At 36.1% G+C, this 18912-nt stretch overlaps 1 protein-coding gene across 6 annotated transcripts in view; it reads left to right on the top strand.

Moving 5' to 3' along the window:
* The window catches only part of Ryr2 (ryanodine receptor 2), a 681083-nt gene that overhangs the window by 274989 nt on the left and 387182 nt on the right, over positions 1-18912 (top strand). For all 6 annotated transcript variants that reach the window (XM_023700826.1, XM_023700825.1, XM_023700827.1 and 3 more), the window contains exons 4-5: positions 6446-6466; positions 14222-14236. In XM_023700826.1, coding sequence (XP_023556594.1) covers positions 6446-6466; positions 14222-14236 — 36 coding nt within the window. The remainder of the gene's footprint in view (positions 1-6445; positions 6467-14221; positions 14237-18912) is intronic.

Consider the following 18912-nt stretch of genomic DNA (forward strand, 5'->3'; position numbering starts at 1 on the left):
GTGTTCCATTGCTGTTAGAAGCTGTATTTGGAGAAGTCTTTAAAGAACCTTTTCATATTTGATGCCAGTTCAAATATTGTAGGTACTTGAATTCAGCAAAATAACCCAATATAGTCCAATAATCCATAATAGTAGTGGGTTATTAGCAGAACCTGCAATTGTCAGAAGTTGTTGACTTGAGCCTTTTACAGCTCAGCATATTAACATGGCATTACTTTTTATACCTCATGGTTATACTTTTCTGCTGGATGGTTAAGACCAAGTTAAAGCAAAACCTATATAACTAAAAATGTAACTTTTGTATCTGACAAGGTCAGTTAAATCCCCTTAGGATTTACCCTGAAACCATGTACAGCACCTTGTAGATCTTTTGTCAGTGTCAGTCATGTGGATGAGTCACAGCCATTGCTTGACCAATTTGGTCTCTGTGAAAGCCTGAGAGAATTTTTTCTCTCTAGGTGACTCTCCTTAGGCACCCTGTACATTGTTGGTCACTTTCCTCTGTGGCCACATAACCTCCTTGATCAGAAAATTTGGGACACCACTGAGTTACAAGATGTCACAACAGAAGTTCTCTTATGTCCTCACTGACCTTGAAGGGCTAGGGCCAAAATATTTGCTATCCTTGTACTACTATAAATTATAAGTGATGCTTTTTAAATCAATAAAATTCAGAATGAAAAATAGAATTGTTGAGTTAAATATTGAATAAATTAAATTCTATTCATTTATCTCAAGTAAATTTTAAGATAAATTATTTCTTAAAAGGACTCCACAGATAGTTGAATAAGGTTTGAGTTTTTTCATCAGTGAATTTACAACAGCAAGAATAGAAAAAAACTGAAATGTTAGCATGAAGATGGAATTTAGTTTGTAAAATTTGCTATTTTTTTGAATTTTCTTTGAATTTTGTAAAATAAATTTCTAATAGTATATGATATTGAAGCTACAGTATAAAAATTAATTCAGATTTGTTCCAAGGAACAGTTTCATCCCATTAAATTATTCTTTATAAGTCTAGTAGGCAACTTGTCACAAAGACAAGGCATGACATATGTAATAATAGTCTTAAAATAATTTTTATGTTTGAATTAACTAAAATGGATTATATTAGATATAAATCTATGAGACTGGCTCTCAGTTTGAAATAATATATTTCAAATAATATATAGTCTTATTAAAACACAAAATATTAATTTACTTTATTAATATAGGCGTACATCCTACCCAGAGATGATCAGTTTTTATGGAAAATGGAGTTGTGCAATGTGGAATGTTAGTACACTTAACTCACCATTCTAAGAATTTCTCTTGAAGGCATGAGCAGCAATCAAGTCACCCAAGCAGCAGTTCACCACACTAATAAATTTCTGGACAGTAATGGCCACTACTCTGAGCACCTCTTGTAATTGTAAAGGCCAAAGGTAACTTATTTTCATTTCATGATATGTCAGTAAATTTGGCATTAAAATATTTATACAGGTTTTTCTTTTCCTGAAGTTTGTGAGCATTTTTGACACACTGTACATAATCTTTACCAAATACTCTCATTTCTGTCTTAGACATGCAGCGTTCTTCTCTCCAGTGAAATAATGTAATGCTTTCCATTTGTTCTTGCACATAAGGCTCACCACTTCCAGGATGATGGCAGTCAGTGCATTACAAGTCCTCAAGTCCTAAATATTTCATGTGTATATAATACACACCTCATTTTAGGCTTCATTGAGATAGCAAATGAACAAAGCTGATGAAAAGTCCTGCCCTACTGGCTTCATACTTTAATGGGGGAAGTAATCTAATTGGTAGGTAGTTAGTAAACCAATCATTAACACAGAGTATACCAGGTAGTAAGTGCTTTGAATAAAATGGAAACAAAATAAGGAAGTGTCTATCTGTTTGTTGTTTGTCCACTTGTCTGATTGGGGTTGTTTTTTTGGGGGTGGTGATAGGGTGATAGTTTGTACTATTTGATAGAGTGGTAAATAAGTATTCCATCCAAGTAGATGAGATTATTCATTTCAAAAATAAAAGTTATAACTTTTAAGAGGGAAAAATTAGATGATTGGCTCAATGGTTTCTAGGTATCTTTAAACCATTAGCAATTTTGGAATAGTTTATCATGGAAATCTGCCATCTCATTCATTTCCAACAAATAGTTACAAATGAAAAAAAATATTTTCTTTTGTAAACAAAACAAACCTGAGAAAGAGTTCTAAATTGAATGACAGTAACCTAATAAAATAATCTATACATTCAAGATTCCTAATCTAAAACAGTGCCTGTGTCCCTGTGATTAAATTACGTACTGATCAAATTGACCTCCTTATTGAGTTTGAGGCTGAACTGCACAGCGTGTCATTCAGATGCATAGGATTATGCAGTATCCTTAGTTTCTGAGCAGGAATTCTCTGATTTTACAGAGAAAGGCACAAAACTCGAACATATCTGGGTCAAGGGATATTCCTTATCTCTAGGATGCAACTAAATGGCTAATAAGGTATAACGAGCAGCCCTTCAGAGGTAAAATGTAGTATCAGAATATTTGGTTAACATAAAGAAGAAATAAAAGAGCAGAAATAAGACCATACGGTATTGAATCTGTTCTGAAATTAGATTATAATGAAAGTTTGTAATTCTGTAAATATGCTAAAGAGCTTTGAAATGCACTTTAAGTAGGTCTCTACATTATATTTCAGTGTTTTAAAAGAGCAAGAGAAGAAAAGTTGGCAAATAATAAGAGAGAAAATATAAACTTACATTTCATTAATGAAGCTAAATGTAAATGAAGAAATTAGGAGCTACTTTTACGTGACCTAGACATGTCATTATAATAGAACTTTCCATCTTAAACACTAAAACAGCTACGCAGTATGGAAGCAGCAACAAAAGATTTGTCCTTGTTAAAGAACCTTTATTTATGGAATACTTCATGCTTCAAAAATATGTATCCCATATTTTTGATCAAAATGTAATGCAAATAGAGATGTTATATGAATTATTTTCTTTTCATCTGATGATAGAATATAGAATTAGTTACTGATATATTTGATTCTTAAGTTTTGTCTTCCGCATTTAAGTAATTGTTTCCCTTATGTGAAATTTTATTTTTATTTTAAAAACAAGATTACCCTTTTTAATCATTGTTTGTGTGATAAAGCATTTAATGTAGTTTCCTTCAGACATTAAAATATTTATTTTCTGTAAAGTAATGAGATCAACATATTTTTTAAAAATCTCACATAGTTGGATAAGTTAGTAAAAATGTTCATTTGTCTTAAGTTTTATGTATTTGGTAATTCTTTAAATTCTAAAATTGTTAATTTATTGTGACTTTTATATTTCCTTTGGAAAAAACTACTTCTGTATAAAATATTCTATTCTTCCCTGTTTACAGAAATTTTATTAAGTGACTTGTGTTAACTTTAATAAGAGACGTGTCATGAAATCACTCTGCATCGCTTATGCATAGTAACAACTTTATTGTACATAGTCAGTCTAACTCCGTGAGCCATTTGTCTTGTCTTGTGTGTCTAGCTGGTGATTTCATCCCCTGTGTGTGCCTTATTTCGGGTATTTAGATGTGGAATCCGTTGTTTTATTACTTCTGATTCTCACTACTTAAACTGTGTTTCTCTACGTGTGCCATTAAAGGGTGTCTTTTGCTGATAATAATTAACTATGACTCATGCTTACAAATTGTTTCTTCTTGTGAATCTCACAGTGTTTACCTTTGCCTGTGTGTGTGTGTGTGTGTGTGTGTGTGTGTGTGTGTGTGAATGTCCAACATCTAGCTATGAACATGGTGCTGTGATACATTTTTGATGATCATTGGTAACACTAAAGGTATAGCATATCCTGTTTTCATGCTAAATATTGAGAGGAAATCATTTCATATATTCTTGAATTTTTTGGGAAAAGAATAAGTATAAGGAATTATCCTTTTGAAGAAAGAAAAGTAGATGATAACTGTTCCACACTGGATAAGCCTTTTTGCTTCCTGTTATTCTAAGATCTAGAGAAATGGAATCATCATTTGAATATGTTAATATTCAAGTGACTTGAACTTTATGTGAAAGTGAAAAATGTGTAATGAAAATCAGGCTTTTCCATTTAGTAAAGTGTTCTCTTTTAGGTAATGATTTTGTGTTTTAAAAATGCATGAAAGAGAAGGATAGGTTTAGAATGCTTTTTTTTCCCCCTGAAGACTAGATAAATTACTAATGAAGCCAGAATGAATGATATGTTCTAAGTAACATATTGAATTTTACAAGGTCATCAGAAAATTCCCAGTGTATTCTTGGTTGATATTTTTAATGTCACCTTAAAACATTTAAAAATTATCAGTTTGTATGTTGCATTTTATGCACCTTGTCATCCAAGAACTTGCCTATCAAGGGTGGTAATTCTTAGCTATAGCCCAAAATTTCACCCTAAGTGACATTAATCCTGAACAGATTTCCTTTTTGTTTTTCTTTTTTCCTTTCTTTTTTCTTTTTTTTTGGGTGGCTGGCTTAGCCCACCCTGGGGGTGGAGCTGGTGTGGTATGTGGTGCTGGGGATGGAACCATGGTGGGTCCCTGCAGTTGCCTAAGTTTGCCTAAGCAGGCACTTTGGACCACTGAGCTATCTCACCAGCCCTAGATTTTCTAAGGCAATAATTACAAATTGTATTCATACCTTGGTTGTCAAACTCAGTTCATTTCAAATTCGTGCTCAAACACCAAAAAGTTCCAGTATATATTTTTGCTATGACTAGTAATTGGAAACCAAATAATTGGTTCTGAGGCCCCAAAACTATGCTTATAAATTCATTTTTCCAGGACCTAAATACATTTCACAATGATTGCTTTGTCGTGATGCTAACAGTTTTCCTCTGAGCTTTACTACTGGTATCACTGAATTTCTTTGGAGCCATGTGACGCTATTATAAATCAGCACAATGCTGAGAGCCATGATGTGCTGACACCAGCACCGCATATTGCCTGGGCTGGAGCCATGCTCAGCCTGATGCGTCACTCCTTTGTGTCCATGGTGAGATGAGGTGCGCGACTCACTCTTTTTTTTTTTTGTATTTTAGGGAAGAGTCTACAGGGTGTTCAGGGCCTTACTACTAGATCGGACTTGTAGTGATTCTTCTGTTTACAGCCTCCCAAGAGCTGGGATTACAGGCGTGCACCACCACACCCAGTCTCAAGTGCCCTCTCAGTGGGCAGGGCCGGCAAGGCAGGCCTGGGGATCAAACCCCCATACCCTGCACCTGCTTGCAGGCGCTTTGATTCACTGAGCTATTTGGCTGACCCTCGCGAGACTCACTCTTGCACATACAGGGTTTTTCAAGTCAGATTTTGAGTTTGATGTCCTGAATACCGAGCAGATTTTTTATTTCTGCACTGTTCAAGTAGTGGACAGTTCAAGCTTTGAGCCGTTAGGCAACTCAGGTATCACTGATATTCGTGAAGCGTCTAAGAAACCTTGTTTCTCACAGAATACTAATCATATATTCTAATGCACTTACTGTTGAATTTATTATTCTAATTGATTTGCTGGGAATCTGAGGACATTGTATTATTTTGATTTATTTGCCAGGTATCTGAGGACTGATAAGATAGTTTGTTGACACATTTTGTTGTTGTTGTTCTCTTTCCCCTGTGGATACTGTAGTTACATTTAAAAAATGCATTTAGTACAGGGTCTACAGGGCCTCACTATGTAGATCAGACTTGTCATGATCCTCCTGTTTTCAGCTTTCCAAGCGCTGGGATTACAGGTGCACCCCACCTCGTCCAGTCTCAGTCTCAGTGTACCCCAGGTGCAGGGCCAGCATGGTTTACATTGCCCGGGATTGAACCCCAGTCCCTGCACTCTGCCTAAGCAGTTGCTTTATTCCGTTGAGCTATCTGACTGGTCCTTGTGATCACTTTTAACGAGTCACGTGGCCATGATTTAATTTCCTTATAGTTCAAAATTTTTTTGGCAAAGCATGAGTTTTTCTTGAAGTGTGAACTTTTATATAATATTCAAAAGAATGAGGTAAGAGAAATTTTACTTTAAATGCTGTAAAAGAAATTATAGTTGGATGTGTCTCCAATTGACCATCTTAAAGAGAAATTTTTAAGTTGAAGAGCCTGAATTAGGCTACCTATCGTGTTTGGGAATTAGGTAAATGTTCACCTTTGATGTTGAATGGATTCAGTTGTCATTATTTTATGTACCTTTTGCATTTCCAGCCTAATGCCTTTTCCTATTCTGATTAGTAAATTGGGTTTTTTGTTTGATGAGATTAAATGTTGCTAATTAAGGGTCAAAATATTATTTTATCCTCTAGAGTTGGAAGTAGACTTTGGTGCATGGATCACATTTCAATTGATTTAAGTAACAGTGGTTGATACATTGCTAGGTATTTACTTGTTTTTTAAAAAAATTATTTTGGCTTTTTCTTTCCACAGCAAGTTGATGTTGAAAAATGGGTATGTGTTTCCATGTATTTACAAAGAAATTGTGATTGGAAAGTGCATGTTTGCTCTTGCCTCTAATCTTTTTATTTTGCTTCCTAGTGTGGCTTGTCTTTTTTCATCCAAACTAACTGCTCTGTTGAAGTGAACAAAGGTTTGCAGACCTTCAGTTAGAACCTTATACGTCTTTGGTTTTGCTTCATCTGTAATGGATTCCACTAAATTCTTGCCATTCTCACTGCCACATAGTTGTTATAGAATTGACTTCAAATATATAAATTATGATATGCTTCTGGCCCACAGGAGGCTTGTATTATTACTGCTGTTTTTTTTTTTTTGTTAAAAAACAGTAACTCTTTAATTTTAAAATCTTACTGCTTAGACTGGACAGTGTTCTATGTACTATTAGAAAAAGACCAGATGTATTCATATGATGTGAGAAAGCGAAGAAGAGTAATTACACTTGTGTGGAAATGCAGTTACAGGCTGCTGGAGTCTCTCCTTGAGAACCTTAGGTGTTACTAGCTGTATCAGTGAACAAGTGACCTTTCTTCTTAGTCCTAGTTTTTTCATCTGCTAGATAGGATGAAAGGAGTGGCAGAGAGGAGGTGAACGATGGTCTTTCCCAGTTCTTAACACCCCAGGATTCCGAGTGGAAATGAGAGCCTCTCCAAAACAGAGAGTACCAAACAATGAAGCCTTTTCAAATTGCCTTCCTTCCTTCCTTTCTTCCCTCCCTCCCTTCCACCCTCCCTGCCTCCTTTCTTCCTTTTTTCTTCTCTCCCTCACTCCCTTACTCCCTCTCCCCTTCTTTCCTTCCTTTCTTCTTCCCTCCCTTTCCTCTTTCCTTCCTCCCTTCTTCTCTTTCTTCTTTCTACCCTTCCTTTTCTCCTTCCTTTCCTCCATCTTCCCATCCTCCCTTCCTCCCTTTTTCCTTCCTTCCTTCCTTCCTTCCTTCCTTCCTTCCTTCCTTCCTTCCTTCCATCTGTCCGTCCTTCTTTCTCTCTGTGACCTAGTATGATGACACATTTTGTGTTCCCTTAGATAGTGGCCTCATTTTGCCTTTATTATCCTTCTGGCCTTGGTTTCCTGTTCACTTGATGTGATACCTGGGGGGTGGGGGTGATTGCTGCCTTCTTGGTAGCCTTCCGGGGTGTGCTTGCCAAGCAGCTGCATGACCACCTGGCTTTTGCCATTCTTTGCTACTTTTCACCAGATTCAGCTCTTTATAGTTCAAACATTTGATTTTCATTTTCTGTTTTTGTGATAATGAGATTAATATTGCTCTTATAGAACTACCACTTCTATAATCTATTCTTCCCAGGAATAGTTTAAATTCAGCATCTATCTCATTGTAACAAAGCTACTACTACTTTGTGTAGCTGTTTCTTTTTGAAATTTTATGCCTTCCCCCATACCTGGTTAAAATTCTGATCCAAACTCCAGAGATACCATCTTGGTTTTCTCATCTCCCCTAATACCAGATTCCCAAAACACAGCCCTGTGTGTTTTGACATTTGTATTCCTCCATCTTTACTCAGTTTTTCTGAATGTCCCCAGATGGCTATTTCTTCACCAAGAAGTCAAGCTACTGTTCATTCTTCTGGAAATATAGAGACTGTGTAAAGAAATAAAATCACTTTTTTGGTCATTGTTTAAAAATATTCCCACTTGCTCCTCTGTACATTTGGTTATTTTTGATTTACTTCACTGTGTGTCTTTTCTCTATGTCTGTAATACCTTCTCATCTTAAAAGGTTTATTTCATTGCCTGTTTGTAAGTATATTAAGATACATAATAGAAATAGATAATTAAAGACAATAGAAATATCCCTGAGGTAAGCATCATGAGGCTTAGCTTAGCCAGTGACCAGTTTTTTTGGCTGTATGTAACCCCTAAAGAACCATGATCTCCTTGTCTGGAGGATTAGAGCTGAGTAACTCCTATCTTGTCCTCCAGTATTCTTGTTGTATTTATGATAAAATATATTGATGCTGAAATATGCATTCATTTAGATATATAACCAATGTCGAAATGCTTCTGCAAGGCCTCATAGAAGGCCAATGGTCTATGTAGACACATCTTAGTAAATTTCATACACAAATGACTTTTTTTCTTTGAAAGCCTGTACAGTTCAATTCTTTAAATTTGTCCAAATCAAATTTTGAAGTCCATTGTAACAGGAATCCTGGAAATGCAATAGAAAATAGTTTAACCTCTTTCCCACCTATCTCCAGACTACTGAAACTGTTCAGTGAAACTCATTCTCCTCTTTCCCGAGAGTTAAATTAGAGGAGATCCCATGACCCTACTCGTATTCAGAGAGTGAAACACTCCCCAGTCATTTTGGGCCACACATGTTTTGTTTGGGCCATACAAGTCTGTGCTGTGCAACAGTGACCTTCTGAGTGTCATTCAAGTTGAGCTGTCTGGGATAGCGCTGGTGCTCCACGCAGGACTGTTGGAAGTAGCTTCACACCACATCCTGCAGGCTCTGCAGAGTCTGTGTGCCCATTACTATGTGCCCACTTCTGCCCTTTTCAAGAAGTGAGAAGAGAGCCGGCAAGCAAGTGCTTTCCATCCTAGTGTTGGTCATTGGCCTGGCCAGTTTCTCAGAGTGCTCTTTTCCATAGGCACTTGGAAAATGCCTTTCACAGAGTCCCTATCCCCAGATGTCCTTGGTCTATCATTCTATCCAGATCCTGTCTGGATGCCAGAGGAAAACACTTCCTCCTGGTGGACTTCATGGTGTTCTCTAAGAGAGCTTCAGAATCTCTTCCACCTGGCCCCAGCTACAGACCTATAGGGTACAGGCAGCCTCTTACACCCACATCTTCAGATGCAGTCACACACCCTCCTACTCTGTCCCAGCCCTTGGGTGTGAGATTGTCTCTGAAGACACCTTCAGTATGCTTGACCTGAGGAAAAGGTGAGAGGGAGGCAAGTCTCTTTAAGATCCTACTGTCTGTTTTTCTTTGGCCTGGTGGGATCCTGGAGGTGAAGGGAGTCAGCTAGAGATAGCAGGCACTTTCGTAGCTACCACCATTGGTGTCCTGCTAAGTGGCACAACAGTGAGTTTTGGAGTATGGTATTGTCATTATTTTGTTCTGAGAAAGACATTCTGTTTTGACATGTCTTAAACTTTTTTGTTTAAAGTACATCACAAAAACTTCACTAACACCTCCAGGAATCACATAAAATTTAGGTTTATAAAGAAATTCATATGGCTTCTTTGTAGATTCCTCATAGCAAAATTCTGAGCATTTTCATGGAAGGTCAGTCTCTCTCCCTCTGTCTCTCCATTTCTCCCCACTTTGATCCCTTTATTTCCTCTACCTGCCTTCTTTCTCTTTCTCCCTCCGCCAGTGTCTCTTGGATATCAGAGCACTTGTTGAAACCCAATCTTTCTAGTCATCAAATGCCACTCTTTATATTATAAAATGGAATAACATTTCTGAATTCTAGCTTAAAAATTAGTTAACTATTATTTCCCCCTACTCCTGTCACTCTCCAGAGTTCTGCCCTAGCTTATAGCAAGTGATTTCCAATGTGGAAGCCTCAGACTTGAAGTCATAGCTGGGGACAGTGAAATAATGGAACAGATTGTGAAGCAATGATGGAAACTTTGCCTAGATCAAATGACATCTTGTACTTTATTCTTTTAAAAGTTAGCTTGATGCTCTTGCAGTTAAGATAATTATTTCAAATGGTCTTCACTCAATAACTATTTGAAGAATTGATTTTTATATATAACATGTTTCAAAGACATTATGTGAAGGCCTTTGAAATGATTTTGTATAGTCAAGTTTTATTCATTTTGAAATGGCTTGGAAAAAGTATAAACTTTTCCGTATCTTGGTACAGACATTTTTACATATAGGTGGTCATCTGAACATTGGGTAGTCTCCACATGTCTTCAAATGTTATGCTTATATCATCTGAAGAGGTTGATTTATTGTTTTTGACTTAGAGAAATTCTCAGTTGAGACAAACTGGGAACAGAAGAAAAGGCTCCATACCTCTGCTACTTTATATACTAGACATCTGAGAGCTCTGTGATATATAAACATGTTATAGATATAAAATGTCAAGATTTATAGTAGATTATCAGAATCATTTATTTTCCTTTAACCTTCTAAAGAAGAACTAGATAATTATATGTACATATATATGTCAAACCCATTGCACTCAGAAAGAAAGATAGCCCGTATAAATACTGCCGGCACAGAGTTATTGATAGGTTGAAAAAGACAATAGTTAATACAAATCTGTCAAAAATATAATGTGTTCTTTTTAAATACATCTGCATACATACTCAACCAGAGGTCAGTAAGTGACACAAAACCACTCTGAAAGCCACAAGAGCCACTTCTATGAGCGACATGAGAGCATCTCGATGGGAGGTATCATATCTATACAACTGCCCTTTATGGGTTAAAAGCTGAACCCCTTCTGATATTTTCTGGTTCTGTCATCAGCGTGTCTGCTCATTACTGTAGTTTGGAATATGTTCAGCAGGGGAACTGTAGAAGGTGAAGCATTTATGTGGGATCTGCCATCACAAGAGTAATAGCTGTTGTATTTTACAGATATATACCCACATATGCTGTTAGATAGTTTATACTGGGATATGTCTGCAACTTGGAATTGCTCACATTATATAATTTTGTGTCCTAAAAATTATTGGGGTCAGCATTAATTAAATATAATCACTATTAAACCCTGGTATTTTGCGGTGAAATAATTTTTCCTTTTCTCTACATAGTGAAATGCCAGATATTTCTTGGTTGACAAAGGAGATGATACAGCTGAAGGATTATAGTAAATCCTGGTATCTTGCTACTTGGAAAGAAGCAGTAGCAAAACAGGCTTAAATTCAGTGCGCATTTTCTAGATTTTGTCTATTAGAAAATTCATGTCAGAAGAGCTTCTGTACCCACATTTTGTCCTGTTTTCTCAGAGTGATGCTCTTCATAAGTACTTATAGTGACAAGCTCTCTCCTTTGGTGCTGGCTTCTTATCTAGACCCTTTTGGGAGGGTGATTTTGGTAAAAGTTTATGTAACAATTCTAAGGCAGATCCTTTGTAGAGTCACTAAGCTTTGAAATATTTTATTTCAATAAAGTGAAATATCAGTTGAAAAATCTGAATCAAGTTTGAGTTCAAAAGCATCATTTGAAGCTTTTATACATTACCTGGATTACTGTTTCTTTCTTTGCTCTGGAAACAAATGGAATATGATTATGCATTCTTTGCATGTCTGATAATTGCCAACAATATTTGCAGTGAAGTGTTGTTATTTGACTTGTCTTTCTATTTGTGATGATTTGCCTTTTCTAAGACAATTTCTCAGGTCTTTTAGATCTTCTGCATCCAGTGATCTAACTTATAGAACAAAGATGATTCTGCTATTTCTTGACACCCAGTGATCTCTCAGTGCCATCTCTATTTGCACTAAGATTGCAACTGCACTAGCAGTTGGTCTCCATGGCTCTTCTTGTTAATGGAGGTAGAGATGGTTATGCCCCAGCTCTTGCTCATCTGGAGTGTCATCTGACTGGTCAGTCCTTCAGTCGGTAGACTACCCTTAACTCCAACTGACTGCCACTTACAATTTTGTCCTTCAGAACTAAAATTTCAACCCTTCGTCTTTCAGTGCAAATTGATTATCAGCCAGAAACTTTTTCTAAGGCAGCAAACAGCTCATGACCCACACTGTGTACTTGTACTGTCATTGCCCTAATCATCACTTACTACTCTACTTTGTCCACTGAGACTTCTATGAATGAAATAAATCAAATTAACTTCTTGGTTACATTTATTATAATCATAAAATGATATTTTTCCACACTTAAAGGAGCTATTTTCTTCAGTATTTGTCTTTCTACAGGTTTCCCTACTTTCTATCATGCTAACTACTTTTAGAGGGATTATTTTTCTATTCTTTGGTGTTACTTTTTATCATGCCTAGGCAACATTCTAATTGAGATTAGAATACTTTAATCATCCTTCTTGATTTACTGTATTTTGCTTTCTTCTTTGCCCTTGAATTCACCCTTGGACTATCTTATAATGCTTCAACTTTGGTGATATCCAACACTTAAGTCAAATTGACCTATACAAAGAAATTTGTACAAAAATTCAGTGTCAATGATACTGCAGATAAGGGGCCTGCTTAGTAAATGCAAGGTTATGAAAAAAAATCTGCAGATAATCTTTCATGCTCTTGGTTATCTTCTGAAAATTATGTTTGTCTGTTACATCTGCTTTGTTTTCTCTTTCTAAACGTGGATGTTTTACCCTTTATAAATTTGCAGTATTATTTCTATTTTATTATATATGCAAATTATCTCCCATCTTATGTTTCCTACAGTAATACACAACTTAGCAATTCTGAAGAGCAGACCTTATAATTCTACTGACACTCTTCTATTTTATCTATTACAGTTTTCAACTAGTTCAACTTAGAGAACTGACAAAATCAGACTGTGTGTTTAAAAAAAAAAAAACCTCCCAAGCCTTGCTAATTAACAACAAATCTCACAAAGTCAGTATCTCCTATAAATCATGTGCTATATCAGAATGTTGGATTTTTTATTCCTTTGAATTAAGGTGAAAATTGTTTTTTCCTAATTCCTTATTGATGGATATTGTTATCATTAATCATATGTAAGCAAGTGTTGGGTCAGTTTTAACACGGAAAATAAATGTTCTGATATCAGTTACTATTAATATCAGTTACACCAATGTAACTCAACACTGTTTTTTCTAAGCCATGAATGATTTTTTCTCCAATTTGTCCTTGAAAAAGTAGTATTGAAAAGCAAAGATATCAGTCTCAATGGAATTTCCATTTAGCAATATGCATATTGCTCTATATGTATGTTTCAGAGAGAGAGAGCAAAAACATGATTTTATAAATATCTATGTTGAAAAATTTTCCTTTTTGATTTCAGGCCAGTGTGCATATGTTATCTCTTTACTCTATTAGTAGCTGTGTTCCCGACAACTAAATTCAGCTGTGTGTTTGGAAATACAACATTAGCTTTTCTTTTTCATTCTTTTTCATCTTTGTACTTCTCCTAGGAATAAGTCAAGGAAACTTTAGGGAATCTCATGAAAAATGGAGGAATACATAGCACATAATATTTTGTAGAAGAAAAGAAGAGCTATTATAATTCATGAGCAGAGCAAAGACACTGTCATTTTCGCAGCAAATGAGAAGCATTTTTAAGATGTTTCTTTGAAGTTCACCTCTGACAATATGCAGTGTCTAAGGAATTGCTGATTTACTTTGCATGAAAGATGCACACCCCATTGCAGCTTATTAGTTTAAAACCTGCCTTACCTGTTTCTAATTTGTTTTTACTAAAACTAGTTGTGTTGCTGCAGTACTTACGTCACTGCATTTATATGCAAAAGATGAAATAAAGTGTTTTCTATTAAGCACTTTCAGAGGCTAAATATAAGATTATACTTAGTTCTGGGTGCTTAGGTATGTTGTACATTGAATCACGCATTGCAATAGGATGGCATGTATTCACAGAAAACTGAAGAACTAGTGTAAAAACATTTTCTAAGCGTTTTGCTTGCTATAGCTTTTCTCTAGCATGTAGTTGATATTAAGTTTTGTTGCAACAGCAAAGTTTATAAAAATGTTTATCTTTACATAGGTCCATTTAGGACAATGGGCTCTTTATAAATAAATTTTAAAAATCTTTCAAATGATATGCATTTAATATTTTCTTTTTTTCCCTTATGTCCCTACAGAAATTCATGATGAAGGTAAGAATTTGGATCATCTGTTATAGATGTAATTATTAGTAAGTTTTCAGTATAGTTATATAGATTTCTTTGTTTTTAGCTACTAAACTGTTCTTTACACTTAAAACTAAAAACATTAAATCAGATTTTTCAACATTTAATATAAATACATTGCCTGTTTTGATTTAACAACTTCAACAACATTGGATATGTGGGTCTTATTGTAACAGATTAAGGGTAGTTAATATTAGAAATTTCTCTCATAGATGCAAATTTTTATAGCTTTCTATTGGGAATACTCACTTGAGGTATGATAGTAGTTCCTGAGTATAGAAGCATTCTTGCCTGAATACAGTAGGAAATTCTCACACTAGCAAATTACAAGAGATGGGAAGAAACCGCTTTTACTTACTGTAGGAGAAGTGAAAATAATTCAGCCCCTCAAGATCTTTTAAGAGGAGAGAAAGATAAAACATATGGTTCCATCATTTAGTGTAGATGTCCAGAAAAGAACACCAGGAAGAACAGAATGCAATCATTTTTGATGTTATTTAAAAATTGTCTTTCTTTCTTCTTTTCTTTCTTTCTTTCTTTCTTTCTTTCTTTCTTTTTCTCTTTCTTTTTTTTTGGTACTGGGAATTGAACTCACGACCTCACACTTGTTAGGCAAGCACTGTGTCACTGAGCTATACTCCCAGCTCTGGGTTTCATTTTAATAGATCTACCACATTTCTCCTGAAGACTGTCATAAAATTTAATGTTTTACTTTAAAAGCCTAGGAACAGTAGATAATGACATTTATTTATGTCTAGATAGTAAAGGCTTACTCTGATTTAATCTCAAATGAATGTAATTGAAGAAGATAAAACTTCAAAAAGTGTTTGTCAGGAATCTGGATGTAGATTGAAAAGCTTACTTTGCAGCACTGGGAACAGATTACTCTTGCCAGGCTACCGAATTATTTATTTATTTATTTTTTTGTTGAACCAGGGATTGAACTCAGGCCCTTGAGCTTGCCAGGGAAGCACTTATTCTACTGAGCTATCTCCCCGGCCCCTACTGAATTATTTAGTTAAATCTGTCATTCGTAGTTTACAAATCTCTGGACCAGTGTATTACAGAATACTCCGAACTGGACTCATCTATTGACTAATAGTAAGAAATCTGTTGACTAATAGTAAGAAATGTGACCATTTGGGTGGATGACAGAAGTGGGCATTTCTTTGATATCAACAAAGACATGAAACATCTTCCAAACTTTCAAATAATTTTAACTCTTAATCTGAAATAGTAGATATGGAATTATTGTTTAATAAGGTGACAGTATTATCTGCTAAATTAGATGTATCACAACAGAAGGGTTTTGATTGGGAAAATACCATATGCAGCAGCAAAACATGGATGTATCTTCTCCTTGTAAATATTATTAATAAAATTTTGTTTGAAAAGATCCAGTTTTTGTTTTCTGCTAAATCTGCATTAATACATTCACTTTATCATCTTATTCCTACCTCAGTTTTCTAAAGCATATCATATCTTCTTTCTCTTTGGGTAAATGGAATGCTTGCCCAAAGTACTTACCTTACTTAAAACGGTTATCTTGGTCCTTGTGAAAGAGCAGATTCATATAAAAATAGGTGTGAAAGAAAACTTTGTGTAGACTCAGTTAAAGCTAGCTGGTGTGTCTCGAGTGATTTAATTAGGCTTTGCTTCTGCTCACTGCAAGGCCAGAAGCCACTGGCTCTTCTTCATACCTGCAGTGGATGATCTGGCAAGGTCAGGATTTGATTAAGGGGATGGCAGATGCTTGCAATTAGGCTAATTTGAGCCACTTAACAGGAAAGGCATGCAAAATATGATTTATCTTTTACCTTTCCACCATGATTTTGTCATTTCATGCCTGGAAAGGCATTGTTAACAGCTTAGGGGAATGACAGAGAACCTATGGCGCACGTGCTTTCTTCTGCGACAAGAGGTTAACATATGACTTGTTTTTCTAGACTGAAGCCTCAGTATTCAGGCTTAATCACAGTGTTGGTACTATGCAATAAATAAGTGGGTTTGGGGTTGCAGTTTGGGCTCTCCTCACTGAAAGATTCACCTTCTCTGGCTTAGCACCAAGTGGATGCTTTCCTGTTGCAGGAGCCCATTCCTGCTTGTGGGTGCTGAGCAGTCAGGCTCGGGTAATGTCAGGAGCCTGATGTGTTCCCTGCAAGCCCCTTGTGGTTAGGACAGCAATACAGTAAACCTTGCAGTGTAGTGTCCATCTCGACATTGGTCACCTGGCTTTGTTAAGTAGATTGTGGCCTGAAGCCAGGCTTCTTCCGGGCCTTCCAGGCTCCCAGTCCCGCCCGGCCTCTGTGTGTGCTGTGCTTTTATAGTTCTTGTGCAGCCCTTAGGTAATGGGAGGGGTTAAGCATAGCAAGAATTTCCCGCCTGACACAACCTAGTTGTCTGTTTTCCAAGTATTACTATTTGCAGTTACATGTACATTTACAAGGCTCCCCACTTGAATATATGAGTGCCCAGAAAGAAATGTTTCCCATGATTTCTTTCTTTCTTTTTGTTTTTTTCTTTGGTGGAACCAGGGATTGAACTCAGGCCCTTGCGCTTGCCAGGGAAGTGCTTATTCTACTAAGCCATCTCCCCAGCCCCCTTTCCCATGATTTCTAACATTGGCAATGTGATTTAGTATTGCTTGAAGTAATAAGTGTCTTAAGAACTTGTCTAACTTGCAAAATTTCATATGATATCATAGTAGTTAAAGGATATACAAAAGTTCTTCAGTGCAGTTACACATAAAGGCCTGGAATTTGTAGAATGTTCTAATTGATTAGCATAGCATTTTCATATAAGCAAGATAATTATGAAAGTGGAAAAACACTAAAATATTTAGACATTTGATATATAGTGGATTAAATGGCTTTAATCAACAATATGTGACACAGTTTAATAAGCCAATGTATGTTTCTAACATACACAGCTAAAGAAACTATAAAAACATAAGAATAAAACACAGAGCCAGTATTTGTCATTTGCATATAAAATCTCTTTAGTTGATCTTCATAATTATTATTATAAGTTTATACTTTATGGGTTTCTCACATGGTACATTTTAAGTTTATGACAATGATAACTCAAATATAGCTATAATAATTCAGTTTGTCTTCCTCCCCACAAAGAAGAATAACAGATGATTAAGTTATGTTCTATTAGAGAATGTTGTTCTACAATGAATGTAAGTGTAATATTTGCAGTGAAGCTTTTGCTTATAGTGTGAGTTCCATGATTTGACATTTATGACAAAAGCCTAGAATCTAGAGATGTAGGAATATCTAAGGATACGAATTGGCATTAAAATAAGTTGTGAAAAACTTGAGATGATATGTGTAGTTGTTTACATTGTGTTTGAAGGTTTGGAGATCTTTGTTTTCTTAGAGTTCATGTTTTCTGTATTATGTAATATGAACTGTCAGTCATCTTGGGAGTAATGAGACCAAGCCCACACACAGGACTAGAATGAAGCAATTTTAACTGATATTTTCAAAAAGTGAAATGTTACCTTCTAGCAAATAATGCTGGGCTCTTCTATGCCAGGAATATTTAAGTTACTGTGAGGAGTTTGGAAATGGTAAGGCCCCCTCAACCAAGGAAGCTCCAGTCCCTTGTGCAGAGTCTCATCTTCTGCAGATGGCTGAGTCTAAAAGGTGCTGACTTCTAGCCTCTGACTCTGTGGAGGGCTGGGAACAGCTTGCTAACTACACTGGTGGCTCCAGAATGGTGAGTGATAGGCTGGGGTGCAGTGAGTGACAGGCAGCAGTTTTCAACAGATAGGGGTATCGTCCCATCTTCAGAAGTACTCCAAGGACATGTCGTTCCAGAAATACTTTCCCTAAAAGTGCCTAATAACCCATCCTATAGTGGGAGGTGTTAGGAAATACACAAAGATACAGTTCTCAAGCTTCTACTTTCTTTTGTCTTTGCTGTTGGACTGCAAATATTTTGACGGCAAGGGCAGAGGATGCAGTAAATAGTTAATGAATAACTTGAGTTTTGTGAGACAACTTTCATTTGCAAAGCAGGGGAAAAGAGTGTGAGCTTATTGTGTATAAGATCTTTGGCACTAGAGATTGCACCTCTCAAAATATTTACCCAAAAAATATTTTTGAATGAATACTAAAGAGTATTTCCTTTGTTTAATTCTATTTACTGGAGAATTAGCATGCATTAGAGTACACATGACATTGTGTGAATCGAAGATTTATTTGTACTGCATATAATTTATTTTCCCATTTGTCTTTTCAATTGGAGTATTGAAAGCTTTGCTTAATCTTCCACTGTTTTAAACTTCAAGCAGCAATTTGTAACCTGGAAAAACACCAAGATTAATTTTTTTTGAATTAATTAGTTTTGTGTCTTTTCATTGAAAGACCAGTGGTCTCCAGCTTGCTGTCTCATGAGTTTGACTTTCCTTCTGCTGGTCCTGACCAGCCCCTAGAGCTGCAAGGGGCAGCGTTACCCAGGGCTTGTAATTTTGGCCTGGGGAAGCTAGAGGAGAGCCTACCCTTGTTCCACAGTGCTGACTTTCTGCTCCTTGTGATACGCCATCCAGCAATGGTGGCCTTTTGTCATTGCGATTGGGCCGGGGAGTTCAACAGTCTATACAAACTATTGCAATATCTTGAAGGAAGGGGGCC

This window comes from Octodon degus, unplaced genomic scaffold (assembly GCF_000260255.1).
Source record: "Octodon degus isolate 3935 unplaced genomic scaffold, OctDeg1.0 scaffold00127, whole genome shotgun sequence".
Classification (NCBI taxonomy): Eukaryota; Metazoa; Chordata; class Mammalia; order Rodentia; family Octodontidae; genus Octodon; species Octodon degus.